The sequence below is a fragment of the Lontra canadensis genome, unplaced genomic scaffold, assembly GCF_010015895.1.
Source record: "Lontra canadensis isolate GAN:19392208 unplaced genomic scaffold, GSC_riverotter_1.0 scaffold23, whole genome shotgun sequence".
Taxonomy (NCBI): domain Eukaryota; kingdom Metazoa; phylum Chordata; class Mammalia; order Carnivora; family Mustelidae; genus Lontra; species Lontra canadensis.
The window spans coordinates 16,321,784-16,345,093 of record NW_022631017.1 but is presented as its reverse complement, the minus strand read 5'-3'; the positions used below and the strand labels follow the sequence as shown (position 1 = coordinate 16,345,093).

At 38.7% G+C, this 23,310-nt stretch overlaps 1 protein-coding gene across 1 annotated transcript; it reads right to left on the bottom strand.

The window, feature by feature from the left end:
* Nucleotides 1-1,948: 1,948 nt before the first annotated feature.
* On the bottom strand, nt 1,949-15,515 carry GJA1 (gap junction protein alpha 1). Its single transcript, XM_032862424.1, has 2 exons — nt 15,315-15,515; nt 1,949-4,880 (listed from the first exon to the last, which is right to left on the bottom strand). Exon 2 carries the CDS (start codon nt 4,862-4,864, stop codon nt 3,716-3,718), a length of 1,149 nt encoding a protein of 382 aa, XP_032718315.1. The 5' UTR covers nt 4,865-4,880; nt 15,315-15,515; the 3' UTR covers nt 1,949-3,715.
* Between the last annotated feature and the right edge of the window lie 7,795 nt (nt 15,516-23,310).

Sequence of the window (23,310 nt, the reverse complement as noted above, 5' to 3'; positions counted from 1 at the left end):
CAATTATCTGAAGACACTGGACAATCATAACACTTTTAAAAACAAGCAGCATAAATTTGCATATAAAATTCTGAAATAAACCAATGGTAAGATAAAATATATGATTATCTAACAAGAGTAGAGAATTTCACATAAAAGCAGAGGCTTTGTTTAAAAATAAGTTTCCTAATGTCTATAGTATATGAAATACTGCAAGACTATGAAAAGTAACTTGGGCAGTTTAGGTTGCCTGTTCCTATTCTAACATGACCACCCTCTCCCCCATTTCCATTCAGTATTAAACTTTTCCCCTCAGCAAACTCTACAACTACCCTGCCCAATATACTAGCCACATGTGGCTCTTCAATTAAAATTTAAACTCATTCATTTCTTCAGATTCACTAGCCACTTTCCAAGTGCTCAATAGAGGACGTGGCTAGCAGCTACCATAGTGAACAGAATAAAACATTTCCACCACCATATCAAGTTCTATTACTTATAGAAGATTAAAAATGTTGATTTTTTTAAAGATGGAATTTTAAGCAAAAAAATAAGTATCTAATATTTACAGAATGAAACCACATAGTTTTCTCATAATTTTTAAGCATAACTCAGGTTTTAGTTAAGGAAAGCAGACAGCCAATTAAGAGTGGAACATCTTTTTTTAAACTTAAGGGTTCACCTTGTTAAGCTTCCTTGGGCCCGAACTGTGGGGCCATTCTTAAAGTTGCCACTCCTTAACAAAGTACCTGATATATAGTTAGTAGTGATTTCTTTCGGGAATGAGAACTTCTCAGATGTATCTATACATTTACAAAACTGTGTATATTTATAATATGCCTATTTTTAATAAGTTATGAAAACTTTTAAGTTGGGAAATATTTAGAATGAACTGTTTCCCAGAGGTGTAATTTGCCCTTCCTCCCCACCTCCACACAGCTCTCTCAGAAACCTAGGTCATACTTGCACCCTGCATCTTCAACATTCAGTGGTTTAATCATTAGCCCATCAATATCCCGTGACCCCGGCATGTGCAGGACATAGAAACATTACATTAAGTCATTTGTTTCTCTATTCCCTATAGTAACTTCAAACACATACATGCGGAGAAAACTTGCCTCTCCCATTGGTTCCTCAGCCAGCCAAATGATAATACCTGAAGAAATGCTGACGTTACCAATTATAATTGACTGGGAAACTGGTTATTAGATAATCCTTTGATTTTAGGTAGATCTTGCAGCTTTTGCTCATAAAAAAAAAGCAGCAACTGAACTGGACTCGATTATTTCTAAATTAGTAATTATACTCTAATAATCATTTGCTTTGTGATAATGGATATGCAGATTTTTAAAAATTAAAGGACTCTCTTGAAATAGGACTTAGGACTATTACGAATACTCCTATTTAAAATTACAGAAATACTATACATTGCCCAAAACTGTTCTACTTCCCCTGAACATTTCAATTGGGGGGGGGGGGGGGGGCGCAGGTGTGAGTGGTAAGGGAGTGTTAGGAATTTCTAAAATCTATCTTCTGTATTTTCACAATGTCTTGGAATAACAGACTCATAGATCTACTTCATTCTTTTGTTGCAGAGCATAACCATACTTACACTGACTTATTCTTTTATCTCCAGGAGGCTCCACAGTTTTAAAATATCAAGCCTATCTTTTATGCTTACTTCTGTCATGTGAGATCTGCTAAAGTACTTCACATACCTTATTTTAAATTTTATCCCACATCTCATTCATCTTACATTCCAAATTCAACACTAGGGTACTTTATCTTCTTCTCAGTTGGACAAATACCCAAAATGTTAATATCGATGTTGCACTGAACCTACTATTTTTTAAAGACTCCTGAAACTTGTGAATCTTACATGCCTAAATCACCATCATCAATGGAAATATCTTTTGTAATCATGAATAGATGTATCACAAGTTTTAAAAATCACACAGGGTATAGAGGCTATCCTTATACTAAATTAAAACTTTATTGAATAAAGAACACTCTCCAGAACACATGATCTGATGGACTAGGTCTACGTTACATGCAATGAAGCTGAAGATGACAGTAGTTTAACATGGAATGTCAAACAAACGAATTTGTGTTTTTCACTGTACAAAACTGTTTATGTAGCTGACATGCAAGGAAAGTATGATCCTCTACATTTTCACTAATCATCTCTGATGAGTTTTAAAAAGGCATTGAAAGAAACTGGTTGATTTCTTTAGGGTATATTTCAAATAAATTAGTTACATGTGTACTACTGAAACTCTTTCAACCTCTCTTGCATTCCAAATAAAATCTTAGTGCAAACATCAAAGTTGCTGGTCACTCCAAAAGACAGTCTAACTCATAACAGAATACAAGTTCTTAATGTGTATTAAGTAGGACAAAACCAAGAATACCAGTTACTGCAGAATTCATTTAGGCACACTTAAAAGCCCACTCTAAGCATTTCTTCTAAGTGTCTCACATTAATTACTAAAGCCTCTTTACAGTACTAAAATTCTATCATTCAAGCATCCATGATTACATTTCAGAAGAAAATCATCCATTTCAGCAATAGCATTACTGCTATATTCTAAAAAAGAGAGAAAGAAAAAAGGAAAAATCATAATTAACAAAACCAGTATCCACAATAGGATTCATAGGGGAAAAAACACTTAGGGGAAAAAAAGAAGTATGCTTTACTTGCACAGCAGGAATTATATAATGTAAACACCATATTGGCCCACACCACAAAAATCCATGAGAAAGGCTCAAATTTGAACACTGTGTGTGCATTATTTTCAAATCTGTGTTTGTGAGTTTATACTGCTCTGCTTGTACCAATACATGACAAATAAAACACACTCTTCCACACACATACACATACAAGTGATTGTTAAATATTGAGCATGGCTTGCTTCCCTGACTCTAATTCAAAAAATGTTAAGTGATATCCCAACTGTTTTAAAAACGTTTACAGAAACCATTAAATATATGTGAATAGTAGTTGAGGAATGATGAAAAAGTGATGGCATTAACAGGATGCAAGTAAATGTAAAAAAAAAAAATAATGTACATATGACTGGCTGAGATTTGAAAATGCATGGAAAGTCTTCTTCTGTGGGCCTTGTCTGAACCTTTAACTGATACTATGACTAGAAAATAGTATGACAAGTCCACGGACACCTGGAGGGTCAGGCCTAAAACGCTTACTTTCAAAGTGCAAATTTTAACAATGGAATGTTTTAGCAGGGATATAAGGACAATCTTCCAACTTTTTCTTGGTAAAATGAAATAAGATGTCCAAGAAGTATTTTTTTTTTTCCTGGCCAAAGTTATTTCAGTTTCATGGTGAAACAAAAACAAGAAAGTATTTAACCAAAAAGATCATCCACTCTTTCACATACACAGAACTATTCTGGGGGGAGGGGGCGGTGTATGGGAGAAAAAGCCCTTACCTATGTATCACCTAATGCAACTTATATTTAGAACTTAAGTTCTTTCAATCAACTACATTAAATACCAACTTGTACCTCCCTTATCCCCTCCCTCTCCACCCACCTATCCCAAACACCCCCAAAGAACCCAGGTATTCTAATGTCTTTGTGTTTTCTAAGCCTCATGATGAAGGCTGTTGAGTACCACCTCCACTGGGACAAAATGAACACCTAAGGTGCACTTTCTACAGCACCTTTTCTCTTCTCCACAACTGAGTGGAATCTCAATGCTCTCAAGCCTGGCTCTAGATCTCCAGGTCATCAGGCCGAGGTCGGCTGCTGGCACGGCTGCTGGCTCTGCTGGAAGGCCGCTGGTCCACAATGGCTAGTGGCTGCAGTTCGTGACCAGTAGCTAGTTTTTTAGAATTCTGGTTATCATCAGTGAAATCAAAAGGCTGTGCATGGGAGTTGGAGATGGTGCTTCCTGCCTGCCCCATTCGATTTTGTTCTGCACTGTAATTAGCCCAGTTCTGCTCACTTGCTTGTTTGTTGTAATTGCGGCAGGAAGAATTGTTTCTGTCTCCAGTAACCAGCTTGTACCCAGGAGGAGACATGGGTGAGAGGGGAGCCGTGGGTGAGGAGCAGCCATTGAAATATGCGTATTTCGGAGATCCACAGTCTTTGGAGGGGCTCAGTGGGCCAGTGGTAGCATGGTAAGGATCGCTCTTCCCCTTCACACGATCCTTAACACCCTTGAAGAAGACATAGAAGAGCTCGATGATGTTCAAGGCAAGAGACACCAAAGACACTACCAGCATGAAGATGATGAAGATGGTTTTCTCCGTGGGGCGAGAGAGGAAGCAGTCTACCTGATGAGGGCAGGGATCTCTTTTGCAAGTGTAAACAGCACTCAAGCTGAATCCATAGATGTACCACTGGATCAGCAAGAAGGCCACCTCGAAGACAGACTTGAAGAGGATACTGATGATGTAGGTTCGCAGCAGGCCCCCTCGCATTTTCACCTTGCCGTGCTCTTCAATACCATACTTGAACTTCTTTATTTCAATCTGCTTCAAGTGCATCTCCACATTGACACCATCCGTCTGGGCAACTTTGAGTTCCTCCTCTTTCTTGTTCAGTTTCTCTTCCTTCCGCATCACGTAGAACACGTGAGCCAGGTACAAGAGTGTGGGAACAGACACAAATATGATCTGTAGGACCCAGAAGCGTACGTGAGAGATCGGGAAGGATTTGTCATAGCAGACGTTTTCACAACCAGGCTGTTGAGTGTTACAACGAAAGGCAGACTGCTCATCACCCCAGGCTGACTCAACCGCGGTCCCCAGTAGCAGAATTCGGAAAATGAAAAGGACAGACAGCCACACCTTCCCTCCAGCGGTGGAGTAGGCTTGAACCTTGTCAAGGAGTTTGCCTAAGGCACTCCAGTCACCCATGTTGCCTGGGCACCACCTGAAAAGAAACAAAAAGACAACATGATCATCGACTACAAATTATCAGTTAAAATGTACAGCTGTTTCCAGTCAATAGTCAAAATATTACAAAAGATCTCATATCTTTCTATCACTTTACCAAAAAAAAAAAAAAAAAAAAAAAAAAAATTCTAACTCTTCTTGTCCCATTTTCCCCTGCAAATAAGTCTCACGATTTTCCTGATACACAGTATGGCTTAGAAGCAGAGTTGACATGCCCAGTAAGCTGCAATCTCAACTTGCAAAGATATGTTACTTGCTCAACCACTGCCCCACCATGTGACTTGAGAAACTGTCTATGCTAAGTGCCTCTGCTTATTTTATCCGTCTGATAAATGAGGACAATTCTTGCCAGGTAGGCCTGTATCTGGATGCATGCCTAAGCAAAATGCTGAAGGATGGTATTCAAAAGGTACGGGTGTTTAAGAAGTGGGATAAGAATACCCATGAAAACACACACACACACAACCTGTTTCCAAACCTCAATCTTATTTATATAGCATTTTATTCCTAATTGTACTCTGAACTGTTTCCCCTTGCTATTTCAGTTGTATTCTGTGCATATTCTAGATTATGATCATTTACACTTGTTTCTTCTTAAGCAGTGACTTATGTAGTTCAGAAGTCTGTCTTCTGCACAGAGGAAAGTATGTTGTACTAAAATACACCATTTTGACATAATGTGTCATTATGGGCAGGAAACTACTTTCAAGAAATTGAAGATTACATGCATATCATTTTTTTTTTTAAAGATCTGTTTATTTTAGAGAGAATGCATACGCGTTCGAGTTGGGGGAAGAGCAGAGGGAAACAATCTTGAAGCAGACTCCCATGGAGTGTGGAGCGCCACATGGGGCTCAACTTCCTGACCCATGAGATCCAGACCATAGCTGAAACCAAGAGCCAGAGGCCTAACCCACTGAGCCACCCATGAACCCTGGCATATCACATTTCAAGTAAAAGTTCAATGTGTCTCAATACTAGTTATAGCCTAAGGGGCGGCGGGGGGGGGTGCATTTTAAAGTGTTATCTCTAGCAAAAATGACTGACCTTTCATCTTTTGACTGCTATATGCTTTCAAGTTCCCTGATGGGGCTTTGGACCCTCATCCTATACATGAGATTTCACTTTGTCAATACCTAAGTCTAGGACTTCCCCATTGCTGGGGATAAGAAATGGACCCACGTCTGTGGAGACCACAGGGATCTCAAAAGTTATTTAGCTAATTCAATTTATGCTTCTAATTGCCAATAGTTCATTTAACTGATGAAAGTTGAACTCTTAAAGGTATAGGAAATACTCAGCTATCAACAGAGCCACAACAAGACTTATGATCCCAAGGCTAAGGATTTCCAATGCACCACACTGGTTTTAAAATTATAGTAAAGCTGGATTAAGGCTAGAAATGTTTTCATGCTTTGATACAATCTTAGTAAGGGCTGAGAGCTGGGAAAAAATGTGTGACATTACCTGTGGCAGCCACAGAGACTATAGTTTAATTTTTAGCAGAGTATTAAGTGGAGAGTAAAAAAAAAGGATGAAGTGGTCAAAGATTATTTAATAATCAAAAACAAGCAAAGACTTTCCAGGAGCTCAGTAATGAAATTTTAAGTAGTGCAACTGAAAGTAGGATTACACAGGCTTCTCGGAAATACATTCATTATCTGAATACGAAAGTTTCTCATCTGGTACTGAATTATGAGCCACCTTCTCCTTGTAGGAAGTCAATGAAATCCAAGGGAGTCTTTTTCCCCCCCATGCAACATTACATTGCCATTTAATACCTGCACCTCTGGGCTGCAGAGGCCAGAAAAAGTGGAATGGAAATCTGGCCTGGGATTTCCTGGATGGAACAAAGAGATGGCTGATCCATAAATTAGCAAAACTATGTACCAGCTATCTAAATTAGCAGCTGATGGGTGTCTCTGATGGCAACCAAAAGACTGGTGCCAAAGAATGTTAAGGGAAGAGTGGGAGGTGGGTGAGCAGGTCACAGAAAGAATACTTTTCCAATGGTCATAAAAAAGGGAGCTTCCCTTCTACTTTTGGGAAGGGCCATTTTAGATTCTGAAGTGACATGTTAATGAAACTGATATAAAAAGAGAAGTCAAAAAAGAACAAAGGCGTATAAGGTTGACCAAGAGAGTCAAGGGAAGGCTCTAAGTGATAGGGAGTAATTTAGCTTTGATGGACAGTTTGATGGTGAGAGGACGTGAAAGGAAAAAACCTACAATTTAGTAGAAACTACTACCCTGGGAATGAAGAAGTACAGTCCATGAGGGTCAAACAAACACAACAGAATTTTTGGAGCTTTATCAATACATAGTTTCTATGTGATGATGTGTAAATTGGCCTTAATTCTGTTTGCAGAGAATTAGAGTATTTTGCCAGTGTCATCTGCTTTTGCTCAATACTCCCAACTGCCGGTAGGGAAGGGGGACCGCAAAAACAACTCTAAAATGATAAACTGTCTGCATACGTCTCATCAAATTCACTCAATGATCGAGCTCATGTATTACTGGGCATACTGAGAAGTCATTTTGGTGTTTCATCTTTATTCAAGGTTCAATTAAGATTATGTAGAAGTTCATGGCAATTAATTACTAAGCTTCAGTATATTCTATGGAAAATAAAACTTGACTTTCATGTAATTCTGAGATTCCCAAAAATACCCCACAGTGCCACAGTATGTGATTAGGGTCACTGAGCAGTTAGTTCACTAGGCAGTAGTTCTTTATTAATATACCAGCAATTTAACTGCAAAGTTGTCTTTTCTTTAAGCACCCACACAACTGCCATTTGCATTAATGAGTTCTACTCTTTCAACTGGATGAGATGAATTATCCAATTAGACATCTAGTACGCTGTAACCAGTCATTACCACTATCACAGAGACCATCAGATAATGTTTAATGTGACGGTTAAATGCTTGTGATCTTCAAGGAGAGGTCAAAAATAGTTACCTTTTCTGGTAGGTGTTCCCTTTGTTGTGAGTCAGAAGTTCTACTGACTAGCTCATCTCCCCAACCCCATTCGTATTTTCATTTTTCCAGGTCTTAGTCAATTAATGTCTTTTTATAAATACTAGGCATAATTTTATGTTCACAGAATCCCTAGCATTGATTTACAGACTATATCCTGCATTCATATTCACCAGTGCAACACAGGTGTATTTTTTACATGATACATGAGAAGAGCACAGAAGTGGAGTCAGCTCAATGTTCCTAGGTTGCAACTTTGGTAGAGTAAGGTCTTAGTTAAGGAGTTATACAAAGTTCTCATTAGAAGCAAATGCTGGAGCATCCTCCTTCTGTCCTCTGTGCACTGTATTAGGTCACATTTTCCTTTGTTCTTCACAGCCCTCTAAACTAGATGTCAAAAGCCACAGATATCTGAGTACGACCTGTCCGGAGATTCCTGAACCGCATCACAATCGCTTGGTAACATTTGTTAACAAACATACATCCCTGGCACTCGCCAGTTTGATGGAATCAGATTTTGGTGAGGGAGGAGTGCTGGGAAATTAGTTTGTCTCTTTTCTCTTTTGTAAACAAATGCACCAGGTTGTTTCTGAAGTTTCAGGCCAGGAGGCAAGCCAAGGGTTCCTTGACATTTTCGGTGCTCTCTTGTTCAAAATATTTAGGATTGGGGAAATGTCAGAAGAGTAGAATGAGACTAAGAAGGGCAAAGGGGTGGCCCCAAGTCAGGCGCAGAGGCTGTCTGGGCACCTGGGAATGAAGCTCACCCTTCACCCCTCCACCTTGTGTCACTCCACTTCCATCTGACGCTCCCCAAGAGCACAAGGACTCAGACACCAATATATTTAAAATGAAAATAAAGCTTCAATCTCAAATTTGACTGTCCCTTTTGCCAGAGCAAATCACCACACCAAAGCTGTAGTCAAGTTGTTTCACGTCATAAATATACTAAGAACTTAGGAAAACTAGAAAATATTTTAATTTCCATTTTGAAGAATTTCCCAAGGGACAGCTGTAATGAGTTTAGAGTAGGGACGTAAATAGGATTGTTAAAAACAAGTGAGACTTGACATCCATCATCTTTTTATGACTGAAGTAAGCACTTCAAGAAGATAAAGAGAAAATAAAATCTTGAAGGCTAAAATGTGTAAGAAAAGGACTATGTAAGTTCCTCGTAAAAATCATTACATGGGGGCGCCTGGGTGGCTCAGTGGGTCGAGCCTCTGCCTTCAGCTTGGGTCATGATCTTAGGGTCCTGGGATGGAACCCCACATTGGGCTCTCTGCTCAGCGGGGAGCCTGCTTCCCCCCTCTCTCTGCCTGCTGTTCTGCCTACTTGTGATCTCTTTGTCAAATAAATAAATTAAATCTTTAAAAAAATCATTAAATAGAGCTATCTGGGAAAAAGGGTAATTCTGTGTGTGTGTTTAATACACTAAAACCCAAAAATTTTAAGCCCCTAAACTAAAATGTAAACCTCCTAATGTTTTTCTATTAACTTTTTAAAGAACCCCTGTCCCTTGCAGTAAATGTCTTTGAGGGGGCTCAGTCCTGACCATTCCTCTACAATTACAACAGCCAGATGTTCCTTGGTAATACTCACATCCACACATAATTAACATAACCCACATTCATTCTGTCAGCAAATACTACAGGCTTTATCCTCCCCCCAAAACCCAGTCTGACAGAATCTCACCACCATCCCTGCTCCTAGCCTGATCTCGGCCATCGTCACCTCCTCAGGTTTCAGGTCACTAGCCTAGTCACCCTGCTTGCCAAACCATTCTCCTCCAACAGCCAACCTCAAGAACAAACAAGCTGATCTATCTTGCTCAGCTCTGCTCCGTCTTTGTGGTTCACCTCCTCACTTCTGTAGGTCTCCACTTTGGTCTCACTCCAGTCTGGGCACTTCCTATTCCCTTTGTCCTGTTTTTTTTTTTGTTTGTTTTGCTTTGTTTTGTTTTTTGTGTGTGTGTGTGTGTGTGTGGGGGGTGTTTGTTTGTTTTTAATGGTCTTTAGCTCTATTTGACATATAATATATATTTACCTGTTTGTTGTTTATCTCCCTCCATGACAAGGACTTAATACTATCCTGTTTCTCTTAACTGGAATGTGAGCCCCACTAGGGTGTTCCTTTGTTCACTGCTGTCTCCAAAGTACTTAAAAGAGGAGACTAAGTATGTACCTATTAATTGAATTAAAGGTGGCCTGTACCAAAAAAGGGGGCGGGGCACCAGGTTCCATTCACCAGTGTTGTTTACTACCTCTTTGGGATTTTCTTACATAAATCCAAAATTTCTGAAGTTTCAATTTAATTAAATAAGAGAATTTCATAGTAAAAACAAAAGTACTGCCAGCATCTCACGTTATAAAGACATTAAATTTCTTTTTTTTTTTTTTTAAATTTTCTTTATTTGACAGAGACCACAAGTAGGCAGAGAGGCAGGCAGAGAGAGAGAGAAGGGAAACAGGCTCCCTGCTGAGCAGAGAGCCTGATGCGGGGCTGGATCCCAGGACCCTGGGGTCATGACCTGAGCTGAAGGCAGAGGCTTTTTAACCCACTGAGCCACCCAGGCGCCCCCAGACATTAAATTTTCAAATGATAATTGCTAAAACTGAAAACTGTCTGTTGAAACAGCATGCTTCAGATGATTCCTGAACAGGCAATAAGGACTGATATAAGGAAAAAAGGTTCTTAAACGAAGAGCCTCTTGAATTTATTATGTGACACCACAGTAATTTGGGACTCCTGCTACACTGCGTCAGGTATCACAGATGTTTACTCAATCTATTATGTCATTACAGGTTAAGATTGTAAAACCATCACCACCACCACCTTGTGCCATCATCCCCCCATTCTGCCGTATTCTCACTCTGATTGCACTACATAATATAATCATTACCAAGAATAACACCAGAATGCCTTGCAACAGAAGAAGGGGCCTACTTAAACTTGTTTTTATTTCAAGAACAACAGTTCTTGAGGTAGGCCTGGGGCTCTGAACGGGGAGAGCAACAGCTGAGAACAACCCTGGGTGACAAGGCATCTCAGTGTAGCCATCTATGCAGGCAATTAAATTGGGTACCATGCCAAGTATTCCCTGTTCATCAAATAATACACAACTTTGCTTCCTTATACCTGGGCAGTTAGCCTAACTCTGTGCTATTATCAAACCTACTCCATTCAAACATATATTTTATTTACAATTCTGCTTCATGGTTCCCTGATTATCCATAGATTCCTCTGTAAAGAATGATACCATTTTATTTCCTCAGGCATATGATGCAAGGCACAGAACTGCGTGGGGTTTTTTTGGGGGGGGGGGGGGAGACAACCTGTCTTTCCTTGGTTCTTACCCCTGTTTATCACATAGTCAACACCAACATCCACGAACAGTGAGAGGAGATGGATGTTGGAGGATGAGGAACTCCAAAGACAGAATGATGCCTACCAAAGAGAGTCAACATCCTGCCCCAATTCAGCAGCTACCACTCAACTCCCCGCCAAGAGAAGTGCCTCATGGTCACTTCAGGGGTGCTAAAGAAAAACCCTAAGCCAGAAGCCACAGGCAAAAGCCACGTTCTTCTATTGTGATCTGATGGGCTTAAAAAATGTAATTTCTCTCAGTTCTTGGTGTTCCCCTCCACTCACCTCCGAACTATTTCTATTGAACAGCCTGGTTATTTTGTCATCATGTAAAAACACCATTAGGGTACTTATTAGGGTAGTACTCACAAGTGTACTGATTTAGGGTACTCACAAGTGTACTGATTTATTTTCTTCAGTGAGCACTGAGTAAGATAACTCATGCACTTAAGAGCTCTAAGAGCTCAATAAAGTTTAGTTATTATTCTTTAAAAGATCTTTGGATATAGATAAAGCTCATTTATTTTCTTATCTTGAAATATTTTCTTTAGCAAAACAGCAACTAGGAAATGATTAACATTTTCCTAATGGTGATCAAAATCGGTTTTCAAGACGCTCTTGTAATGAGTACAACATTGTAATCTTAGCAATCCCATACAGATCTGTGAGAAGGAAGAATTTACCCTTTATCAGCTGATAAGGAGGAAAAAAACACAAAGAATGTCTGCCTGTCTTTATTTCTACTCTAAGGCATCTTCCCCAAATCATGGAAAGTGCCATATCCTTTAGAATGGATCTGGCTCACAGAAATTGCTAAAAACAGACCAAAAAAAAAAAAAAAATTCTCTATTACTCTGAATTTTAAGCATTCCATAAAACGTTTTTTCTAGAAATTACTTAAAAGCTAGAGAAATTTGGATATAAAATTTACAGAAAAATTTAAGGCTAAAGCTAGTGATACACGTATCTCACTGAGTTGATTTTTCATTTTCGCAAAAGATAGTGTGTACACACACAGCCAAAAGGCAAATTTAGACAGGCAAAGTGAAGACTTTAGACAGTTATCCCAAGGATCAAAAAAAAAAATTATATATATATATATATATATTCAATTAACCTCCCATGAAGGGGAAACCCTGGGGATTTTTTTTTTTTAAACTTGACTTACCTATTTTGAATATTGACCCTAATGATAAACACTGGATAACTATCCTTCCCTCCAGACCTAACTGCTGTCTGTGGATAAGCTTCAACAATCTATTTCAACAACCAAGAGTCTTGGAGAGAAGTCAGAACAACAGGAAAGGTGGAGTAGAGGGTATTAATCACTGGTGACTTTCCTATCATTCCCTTCCCTCCGGTATCATATGTAAAAGGCTCTGAGGCTTCATACCAAGCTACACCTCTGGATATTATAAAAGGAAGGAAGGAATGCACTGTATCATGAGTTTCCATCCTTCTCTATGCAGGAATTGGAAACATCTAAGTAAGAAAACAACTCTCAATATCTGCAAACACACCCTTTCAGATGCTTGCTACAGAGGTTCTTTGAAACCTTGTTTCCCAGAGCAGGTCAGCAATGCAGGAATCAATTACATATTAAAGGGTGAAAAACTGAGTGAATGGGACAGCTGTGGTGATCAACTCTGAAAGGCATTAGAAATGTGTGGAACCTGTGAAAGAAGTAGGAGCACAACCCTAGCACTGCCATTTTCCACACAAAGGACAGGTGACAGCTATACTCTTGACTTTAGGAAGTACAAAGCATTACACATACACATTGCCACGACAGAACCTACTCCTGCCATTGGTGTAATTTTCAGTCAATTTGGCCTACCTAGAAAAATCAATTACACTTCCCGGGAGGTATTTTCTACCTAACCAATTTTTTTTCATTATTTGAGATGAAATTAATTTAATGAAATCTTTGCATTACTACAGGCTTTTATTTTCAACAATCCTTGTACAAAAGTAAAAATTAGGCTTTAAGAAATATCAATCCATTGTTCAAATTCTAACAGGGCACTTGGTGATCAAGTGTGTCTAATTTTCAGAGGGTGAGAGGAACCATCTTATTACTAACTTGGTTGGTGAAATAGAAATTAAACCCACCTCCAAATAAACACGTCTACCAAAACCGAGCAGCTCTCCCTTTCCCACCCCCACTTTGCACTTCTAAAGAGAAGCACAGGCACGCCTCAGGGTGAGGATGAGTACAAGGTGGGTCCGGGGAGATGATGATAAACTTTATCAGAGACGCTTACCAAACGTTTGGATACTTAAGAAGTTGTGTGAGCAATCCGCTGCTCCGAATTCAAGGTTTGAGTTTCCGAATTCTCTACTGATCTGCCTTTGGACACGTCATTTAGCTCTTTCCTCATTTCATTACAGGCAGGCACCCCCCGCCCCCGAGCTCCCCACCCCCATTCTTGGGAAGTTTCGAGAACTTCTAAGAGAGTTACAAGTGCAATAGAAGTAAGCACGGTAATTCCCAAAGTACTCAGATTGCCTTACCAAAGTTTACACAGTAGGATGCAACAAGTTTAAAAGAAAAAAGGGGGGGGGGGGGACGGAAGGTAAATTAGATGGACACGTTTAATTAAATTAATCGTTTGCTCTTCTTTAACCATTTGGCACGCAGTCCATCCGCCCCTGCTCCTCTCCCCCTCCCCTTCTTTTACAGTGGCTGCCGCGGACCTGAGCCCGATTTGGCTGGTAAGTATTTCAGGGAAACGTAGCAAACCTCAACAAACCCCGGGGCTCGGGCAGCGCAGGAGTCCCCGGCAAGCCCGACAGATGCTAAGATGGCAGAGGCGCCCCGAGCCCCCCCACCCCCGCCTCCGCCTAAGCTTTCATTTTTATTTGCTTTTCAGCATTCGCCGGTGCAAATACTTCAAACCTCAGGGTCGCACCAAGAATTTAAACTAATTACTTTGGCCTGTGAAGTGTGAACAGATAAAATCCTTAACGGGCACGAAAATGCACGGTTGCATTTCTGGCTAACAGAAGGAGTGTTACCAACAAGAGCATTTAAGAAACTGAACACTTTAAAATAACAAATCAACGTAATCACTGCCTACAAGCAGCACCCAAGCAACTCCAACCCAACGTTGTCCTACAGTTCTGAAGTCTGTTACAGGTTCGGACAGGCGTTAAGAGGGGTCGCGGGGCGGAGGGGGGAGGCTAGCTCCCCCCTAAGGCTCCGCTTAAGAAATTTTGTTCCATATTCTAAGAGTTTCAGTCCTAGGAGACGGTTTTGGAAATGCACCCTGGCATTCACTTTTGTTCTAAACTTCTCTTCTTCCCTTCTAATGCTTCTTAAGTAACCGCCACCCATTCAAGGGATTCGTCTGCTGAATCGCCAACGTGGTCGAGTAAAAAAAGGTGGCTTTCCTGAAGGTCTAGTGTTTCCACAGTGGTTGCTAACACAAAATAACTACTTACTGTTGCTTTAAAAACCTCAGTATTACAACTCTGATTTTTTATCTTTTTGTTTATTGGGGAAAATTCAAGGAAGGAACCACGTGGAAGTCAAGTAACAGCAAGGTCTTAACAAAGCACTTTGTTAAGAAGTTTGCTTGGCCGGGCTATAGAACATCAATCAGGATTTACATATGAAAAAGCAAGAAGTGTAGAATTCTATAGCAAGCAAGCTAAGCAAATTTGCACTCTGATTTTTGTGATGTTGTCAGTCAAATCCCCAACCCAGGCCCCAGCCGTCCCCCCCACCCCAGTCACAAAACACCTAGGCTATTATCCATTACCAGAAAAAGTAAAATTATACTCTCAAATGAAGAACCAAATATCCACTAAACTGGTGCTTTATTCTAATCGGAAAGGTCTGGATCTCATTTTACCTGTTGCATTACTGTTAGAAACTTTTCAACTGTTAAGAAAATACTGAACGTTCAATTTTAAATTTAAAACTAGAGACACATTTTTTAAGTACATCATTCCACTTACAGTATCATATCAAAGCTACAGTTAAAACATTTAAAACTTTAGAAAACTTTTACGTGTAGAAAAAGAAACGAATAGGTAAAGTTTGTTTTGTTCTTTTTTTAACTTACTCTTTCTCTTAAAAGAAGTAGGCACGCCAAGTGATTGAACTCCTTGGAGGATGAAGTAAAATGAAAAAGCAAGTTCAGGCACTCAGACCTGTCTATTTAAAGTTTAAAAGTCTGCTGCTGTTTGGTACTTTCTTCACTCCTTCCCCCTAATGAAAGAAAAGTGCTGATACCTCGTAAAAGCTTTTTTCTAATTGGAGCACAGAGCTTTTAAAAGTTTCAAGCCACTGACTCAACGAGGAGGAGGGGCTGGGGAAGGGGAGGGGCAGAGGAAAGGCGGGGAGGAGAGTGAAGAGGAGGCCGGTGAACGTGGAAGGGTGGGGGAGAAAGGGCACAGAGGAATAGACAGGTTGAGATCAAGTTGTAGTTGAAATTTGCTGACCAGAAAGATGGAATAGCATTAGAGACGTGAATGCCATTACTTGCATTTACTCTTTATAGATAGCAATTACTGGTTTTAGTTAGTGATTGTTTCACCAAAAGTCCAGGAATAATAAAAAGTTCTGTATTTTATAATATTATAATCTTTTCCTAAATTATATATATTGTATATTTCATGTTGCAGTAAATAAAAATGGTGGAACAGAGTTTAGCCAGTGCAAACTTGTTTCATATTGGCCAACGTGTGTGAAGCTAAAGGTAGGTGTGAGTTTGATGATCTAATTCCTTTCCTCTTGATTTAAGTAGGGACAATTAACAAAGGAACCAGTGGGATGGGAGAAAGACATTGCAAAAATGAACTTATGTGATGGTATGCCCATCCCAAACCTACCTTGCAACCCCACTGACTGCTTTGAATTTTTACTCTTTCCTTCAGTTTAGCAAAAACTAGATTTACATTTACAAATGTATTATATATAAAAGTTTTGACTTTGAGGATCATGGTATCTGACCTCTACCAAATCTTTGAGGAACTGAAAATTTATAATATCTCAGTTCCATTCATGATAATGCATTAAAAAATAATGCGTTTGCAGTGAAATATCAGGGTTGTTTTTTGTTTTTTGTTTGTTGTTTTTTTTTTTTTAATGAAATACCCACATATATGTTTGCATTAAGTGAGTCCCCAAAACTATTGACCCTCCTGGTGACTATCTCCCTCTCCAAAACCAACTGCAGAGTTTCTGACCAGTGACAGAACTGTGCATATAAATTTTATGTAATTTTCCTCTACTTTTCTCTTTAGCACTTTGCATTAGGGTTTATAATGGCTTGAGTCATGTTGCCTCATTCTTAGAGTGGGTAGCTCCTTTGAGGACTCCCTAGATGCCATACCAGAGGGCTGTGGTAGGACAATTCCCCATAAAGAGGCTTCAGTGATGCTCCTGAAGTTGGGCAGGGAAATCTCTTGGCCCTTATTTTCAGGAAACAAAGCAAACTCATCTAGCTGGAATATTCCTCACTCTTTTCATACTTCATACAAGTACCAAGAAAAAGGAGATGGCAAATATTTCCTGACAGATGGCTTTCCCTAAATATACTTTCATTAAAATGATTATGAAACACCTTTTGAAATGTTATTTTAAGACCAATTTTGCTCTCAGTTGTTCGGCTATACTATTTCCAAGGGTACATTTTTCTTTTAAGTCAAAGAAGGTGAATAAAGAAATAGAAATTATAATCTGACTTTCATATCTCCAAGCTCAGCAACCCATGAGTATTGTTTTGGTTTTGTATATATATCATCCTATCCTTCACATGAGTCTACTGTGTTGTCATAACTAAAAAATATTGTTTTCAATTTAGAAAACATTCATGAAAATGTGATTTATTCTCTTTATTATAAGAAAATCTGTTTCCCTCCTTTAAAAAAAGAAGTCTGTGCTTCATTTATTTTACATTACTCTGTTTCACTTTATTAAAATTATTTATCAAGTACAATTATTTAATTTATCCATTTTATTTAAAAATTTTCCTAAAATGCTAATTCAGAATTGCATGATGGAAAAGTTGTGATTATTTTATAACAAGTTTTTTTTTAAGATTTTATTTATTTATTTGACAGAGAGAGACACAGGGAGAGATGGAACACAAGCAGGGAGAGTGGGAGAGGGAGAAGCAGACTTCCAGTGGAACAGGGAGCCTGATGCTGGGCTCAATCCCAGGACCCTGGAGTCATAACCTGAGTTTAAGGCAGATGCTTAAGGACTGAGCCACTCAGCACCAACAAGTTTTTTTAAACAACAAATTGCGTTTGTTTTCAGTTATGTTTTGTTAGGTGTACAAAAGGATATTGATGCTTAAGTATTCTGCTACCTTTTATTTTTAGTCTATGCCTACATGACCAACCTGAAATAAAACTAAAGGATATCCTTATACCAAATTAAGTTTTTCATGGATATCACTTGAACCATTTCCTAAGCCAAAGGGATTAGTCAAAGCATGCGCCAGTAATTAAATATTCTCTTAACACATAGAATATACTATATCTTTCATTTCTAAAATGATTTTCACACTCTATGTGATTTTCTCTTCTTTTGGAATAATTCTACCAAAATATGATCCTATAAGTAATAATGCTCGAGGGGAGTTGGGTTACTCTGAATGGCTTCCCTGTTAGAACACTGACAACCAGTTTTCTCTCGTGAATACTTACCAGCTTCTCCAAATGCCTGGTTAAAAACTCCTATTTTACTTCTTACTCTAGGCTGATGAGTTACATTTTGACCAGTAATGCACTTTTATTTTATTTTTTAAAAAGATTTTATTCACTTTTGAAAGAGTGAGCGAGAGAGAAAACACAAAAATGGGTAGGGGCGGAGGAAGAGGGAAAAGCAGACTTCCCGCTGAGTAGGAGTCCAACAGGGGGCTCAGGGCTCCACCCCAGGATGCTGGGATCATGACCCCAGGATCATGACCAGAGCTGAAGGCAGAGGCTTAACCGACAGCCACCCAGGCACCCCAGTCCTGTACTTTTATAAAGAATCTCATTTACCTGACCTTAGAAGCTTGTCTCCATTGAAATATTTTGTAAAAATTGTGGGACAGATTCTTTAAAATGTTTTCCTCATATTCTCAGAACACTAATGCCATTTCATCAATGTAAAAACTGACTTCCCAGAATTGTATCTTCTCTGATTGCTAGATCTTGTCTGTGTAGAAGAAATGGATGCAGTCTGATTTGCTAGTCAGGCAATACTGCTCCTGAGGGATGAGGGGACAGTCACTTTGAGTTACCATCATCTGCACAGCTTCTTCAGGCACCACTATGGGCCAGGCTTAGAGTCTGCCATATCCTTGTTGGTATGTGGGTTGAAAAATGCACACTATTGGCACAGTGGACAATATACTCTTTTTCATAACTGTGAGGATTTCTTAATATGAGAACAAACTGCATATTTGGATTTTTATCTTTATTCCAAAATACCAAATTCTGGAATTTTTAAAGAGATCAATGGTTGGATTTATTTTTAAGGACTTTAAATGCCTATCTCACAAAAACTGTGATGGATTACTCTTGTTTCTTCAAAAACAACTGGTGGCTGTAGATTGGAGATAAATAAGGAGAACACTGTACTGGTACAGGAATGAGTTATAGGAACTTGAACTGGGGTACTAGGAGTAAAGTAAAGGAAAATAGAATTATCAGAATTTGATGACAGACTGAATGAGGAGGACAAGGGAGAGAAGGTGTGGAAACAGTTTGGAGTGTCGATTGGGAAAATGTTACACAAAAAAGGAAGTCTGGATTACTAACTGATTTGCTGGAAGAGATGTAACAATTTTGATTTGCAGTAGTTTAGTACGAAGAAGTGAAACATCTAGGTAAAGATATCTCACTGGAAATTTAAAATACTGATTGCGGAATTCAGGTTAAAATTGTTCTAAGATTTGGGATTACACACATAGAACTGATGTTTGAAAACAACAGGTACAGATGAGATTACTAAGAGATACGATGATTTAGGCTATGTGCCAAAAAGCCACACACACAGCCCGAGTGGATTTCCTCATTTAATGGAAGCAAATAAAAAAGAATGAAAAAAAGAGGCAAGGTAGAATCTGGGAAAGAGAAGGGTATTTAAAATGACCACAAGGGCTTATTTGTGAGGAAATATCACTAAGTGCTGGGAGAGTTTCAACTTTGAAAAAAGGACAGTTATTCCTTTAAAACAAGAGTGAATGCAGAGCATAAAGAAAAAAAAGATGTTTTGAAGTGAAGCGTATGAGCATTAGGAAGCTAGAGTTTGAAGAGAACTTCTCAAGGTGGTGAGGTTACCCGCTTACTACAAATGAAGAGTGAGTTCAGGAGAGTTGAAGTTTGCAATACCTCTGGGGGATTCAGAAGACACCCGCACATGAATAAAAGGATTATCTAAAACAGGGAGGGTCTAGGATGACATGTACTGGAGTAAAATAGCATTGTTTTATAGATTTCCTTTCATTAGCATCAGAATAAACCTTTCTTTGCACCAAGTTTCCATTTTTATCTAATAATTAGTGAATAGTAAGGAAGCAGAAGTCAATTTGGACCTCAGTGGTATGCAAGTTCAAAAATACTCTACTTAAATTGGTAAAACCAGCCATAAAATGTGTTCTTAATGTGACTATTGATCAATCATACTTCCTTTAGAGTAGTGAAGATTTCCCAACATATTACTGACTTGTGCTAGAATCCTTTTTCAATAGATGTATTTTGGGGTCTGACAATTTGCTTCATAACTCCAGAGAATTCACTTAACTGAGACCTGCTTCCCATTTATTTAGCATTCTACCAAACTTGAGAGAGGTTTAAGGATCAAAGTTTGTCTCAACCTGGGTAAAATCTGAACTTTTCTGATAGATGGCCCACCTCTATCTCCAAGTGAATCTTACTGTGAGACTACATACAAAAAAAAAATAAAATTAAAAAAAAAAAGTCAAGGGAAGAACTGTTTTGTTTTATTTTGTTTGAATGGGAAAGAGTCCTAGCCAGTGGATAAATATGTCTTTGGCTCCACCTTCTGTACAAAGTGAAAATGAACATCATTGGAAGTAACTGGTAAATCATTTAATATTTTCACTTAAAAAAAAATTTCACCTTTTTAAAACTAAGCTTGGTTCATTTTTATGATCATTTTTGAATGTTTATATTCCTTTATGCAGAAGTACTTCCTAAGTCTGAGGAACTATGCGAAGTGAGGATATTTTAGTTATGCAGTGAAAGCAAAAACAGTATTAGGTTGAAATTCATTCAGCTTTAGAGTTTTCTTTAACAGAAGTTTGAAAAAGCAACCAAATAATTATTGGAAAAACAATAGTTTTTTTTCTTCTTAAAGGAATATGTGGTTTTTTTTTTCCTATGGTTCTTACGGGGGTTGCTATTTTTAAGCATCCTATTAACTGTGTGCCCTCTTAAGAAATTACAAGAAGCAAAGCTGGAAGTTTTGGATCTGAAACTATTGATTTTGTGCATTTATTAATTTAAATTAAGGAGATACAATAAGGCATTTAGACAGACTGACAGTTGGCTATTTCCTCTTACAGTTTAAGTCAGCTAAAGCTCATCTAACAAATGAGAAAATATTGTAATATTTTAGGCAAAGAAAATGAACATTATTTACTTAATTAAAATCATTCAGCAAAGTAGCTGTCTCATCAATGTAATCATTCACTATCATTTTATATTTGGCATTATACTGAATGCAGTACAAATTTGGAGAACAGAGAGCATATTTTATAAGTGCAGGTGATTCCTTTATATGAAAAATGTTTCCAGTCAATCAACGTGAACAAACATAGTTATAATAACAAATGCATGAACAAAATTATTCACATACAAGTTAATGCCGAAGAAAAGGAAAAGCCAACATTGCTTCAGAAGTCAGCCAGATAAAAATTCCCAAATGAAGTATTTATATGCTTGGTTATAGCACCACTTACTAAAGTCATTAAAATGCCCTTCTGTTGTATGTCTAAGTCTGCTTTGGTGTAGAGGGAAAGGTACTATGGGCAGCTTTATATAGTACATGTCCTTTATGGAACATGTCCTTTATGGACATTACCAAATGTAATATAGTTTTCATTTAGGATAGCATGAAACAACACAATTATTTTTACGAAATGATGTTTCATTAACACTGACCTCTACCTCTGAAACTAATACATTATATGTTATTACATTTAAATTAAAAAATCCCAAAAGAAATTATGTTTCATAGTAACTATATATTCTGTATGTAGTAAAAATATTACAACCCACACAACTCTAAGCATGACAAAATTAACAAACTCTCTAAGACCTTGAGAGAGCCTCCAGTTTCTTATTAATTAATTATTTGCTGCTAGACATGAGTGGTACTTCAGTGGCAGGTGGTTAGTGATATCAAAACAAGGTCCTAAACTGTTGTAGCAAATTTAATATGTTTGGAAGGTGTAGGTGACTTTCTAAACTCTTGAGGATTCATATAGTCACCTACAATAAAACACTAGAGGTCAGAGGCAGACAATATAAAGTCAGGATATTACCACTGGATAAAGTAGAACTTAAGGATGGTAAAAGCTCCTTCAGACTGTAATCATCTCCCCTAGCCATTCACTATGGAGGGTAGATTTTCCACCATTAAAGTTCTACCTGTGGATTAAGACAGTGGAATCCTTAAGGAAGTGACAAATTACCTATGGGCAATTTAACATAAATTAGTTTATCATTGTACTTACAAAGAGAGCTTCAAAAATCTGGGGATATAAATTTGTATAGGAATAAGCAATCAAAGGATCTACAAACTGCACAACTTTTATGTTCTTTTTGGCATATAACTAGTGACCATCACAAAAGACTGAGGTTTGTTAAGGCTATTCCCCATGACATTAGTGCCAGATTAAAATAAAAGCTTTTAGACCAAGGTCAGCCTCACATTTAGACACTTACCTCAAGCACTTAGTAGTAAGCAGGCACTGAACATTTTGTATAACTTGCTTTGTATTGTTGGAGGCCACGGCATGGTTGGAGTCGAGGATCAAACCAGGCCCTGACTTGTGTCTCCTTCAAAGTCCAGACACCTTGACAAGGTTAAGGACGGGAAAGTTGAGTACACTGAGAAAAGGGTCTGTGCTATGTGTAGCGCGCTCGCCTACGTGACTTCCCACACACTCAACACTCCCCCTACAGAAGGGAACAATGTGGTCAGGGTCAGGAGTTCTTAGTTGGTCCTTGTTCCTGTACCTCCCATAACCCACTCCCTGGTTGATTGTCTTGCTAATGGCTTTAGCTGAAACTACCTGACCTCACGAGGTTTGCTTGTAGTTAATGTAAACTTGTTACAGAAACTTGGGTCATTTGACTAGGTACTGAGGTACTACTCCTCCTATTCTGGTCTGCCTTATAAATGATTGTAAGATGCGGAATAAATTTGGCACTGTTGGACATCATCTTCAGTGTCCCTCCCGCCCCCATCTCTTTGTCTCTTAATTTCTTTTCACCATCCTCTTAGTCCTCAGGTTTTCCTGGTCGATCTGTCGCGCTGGCCATGACAAGTGGCGCCCGAACAGTGACCGTGAGACGTTTCAAGGGAGTGCGCGGGTACAGGTAAGTGTACAGATTTCGGTAAGAGGAGCCCGGGCTGGCGGGCGACGGCAGGAGTAAAATAATATGGGGCAGTCTCATCCTGTGCAACAGGAGGATCTTTTTGTTACGGCATTGCAGGTTCTTTTAAAGCAGAAGGGGTCTAAGCATTCAAAGAAGGCTTTACAGCAATTTTTTGGTGTGCTGTCTGATCTTTGTCCTTGGTTCCCTAAAGAGGGAACAGTAAATTTACAAATTTGGCAGAAAGTAGGGCAGGGGATTAAAAATCAGTTGAAAATTAGAGGACCATGTGCTTGCCCTGAAGGAACCATGAAAGTTTGGGAAGATATTCAAGAGGCTTTGGATCCACAACATTCTGTAGAATTAACCTCTATAGCTTCTCCTGATTCACTTTGTAATTTGGCCATAGATGAGTTAGAGAAAGAGTACGAACATCTCAGTGCAGGTATTTCTCTGAGTTAGTTGCTGGGCCATCCCTAGCAAAGGGGACTCTGA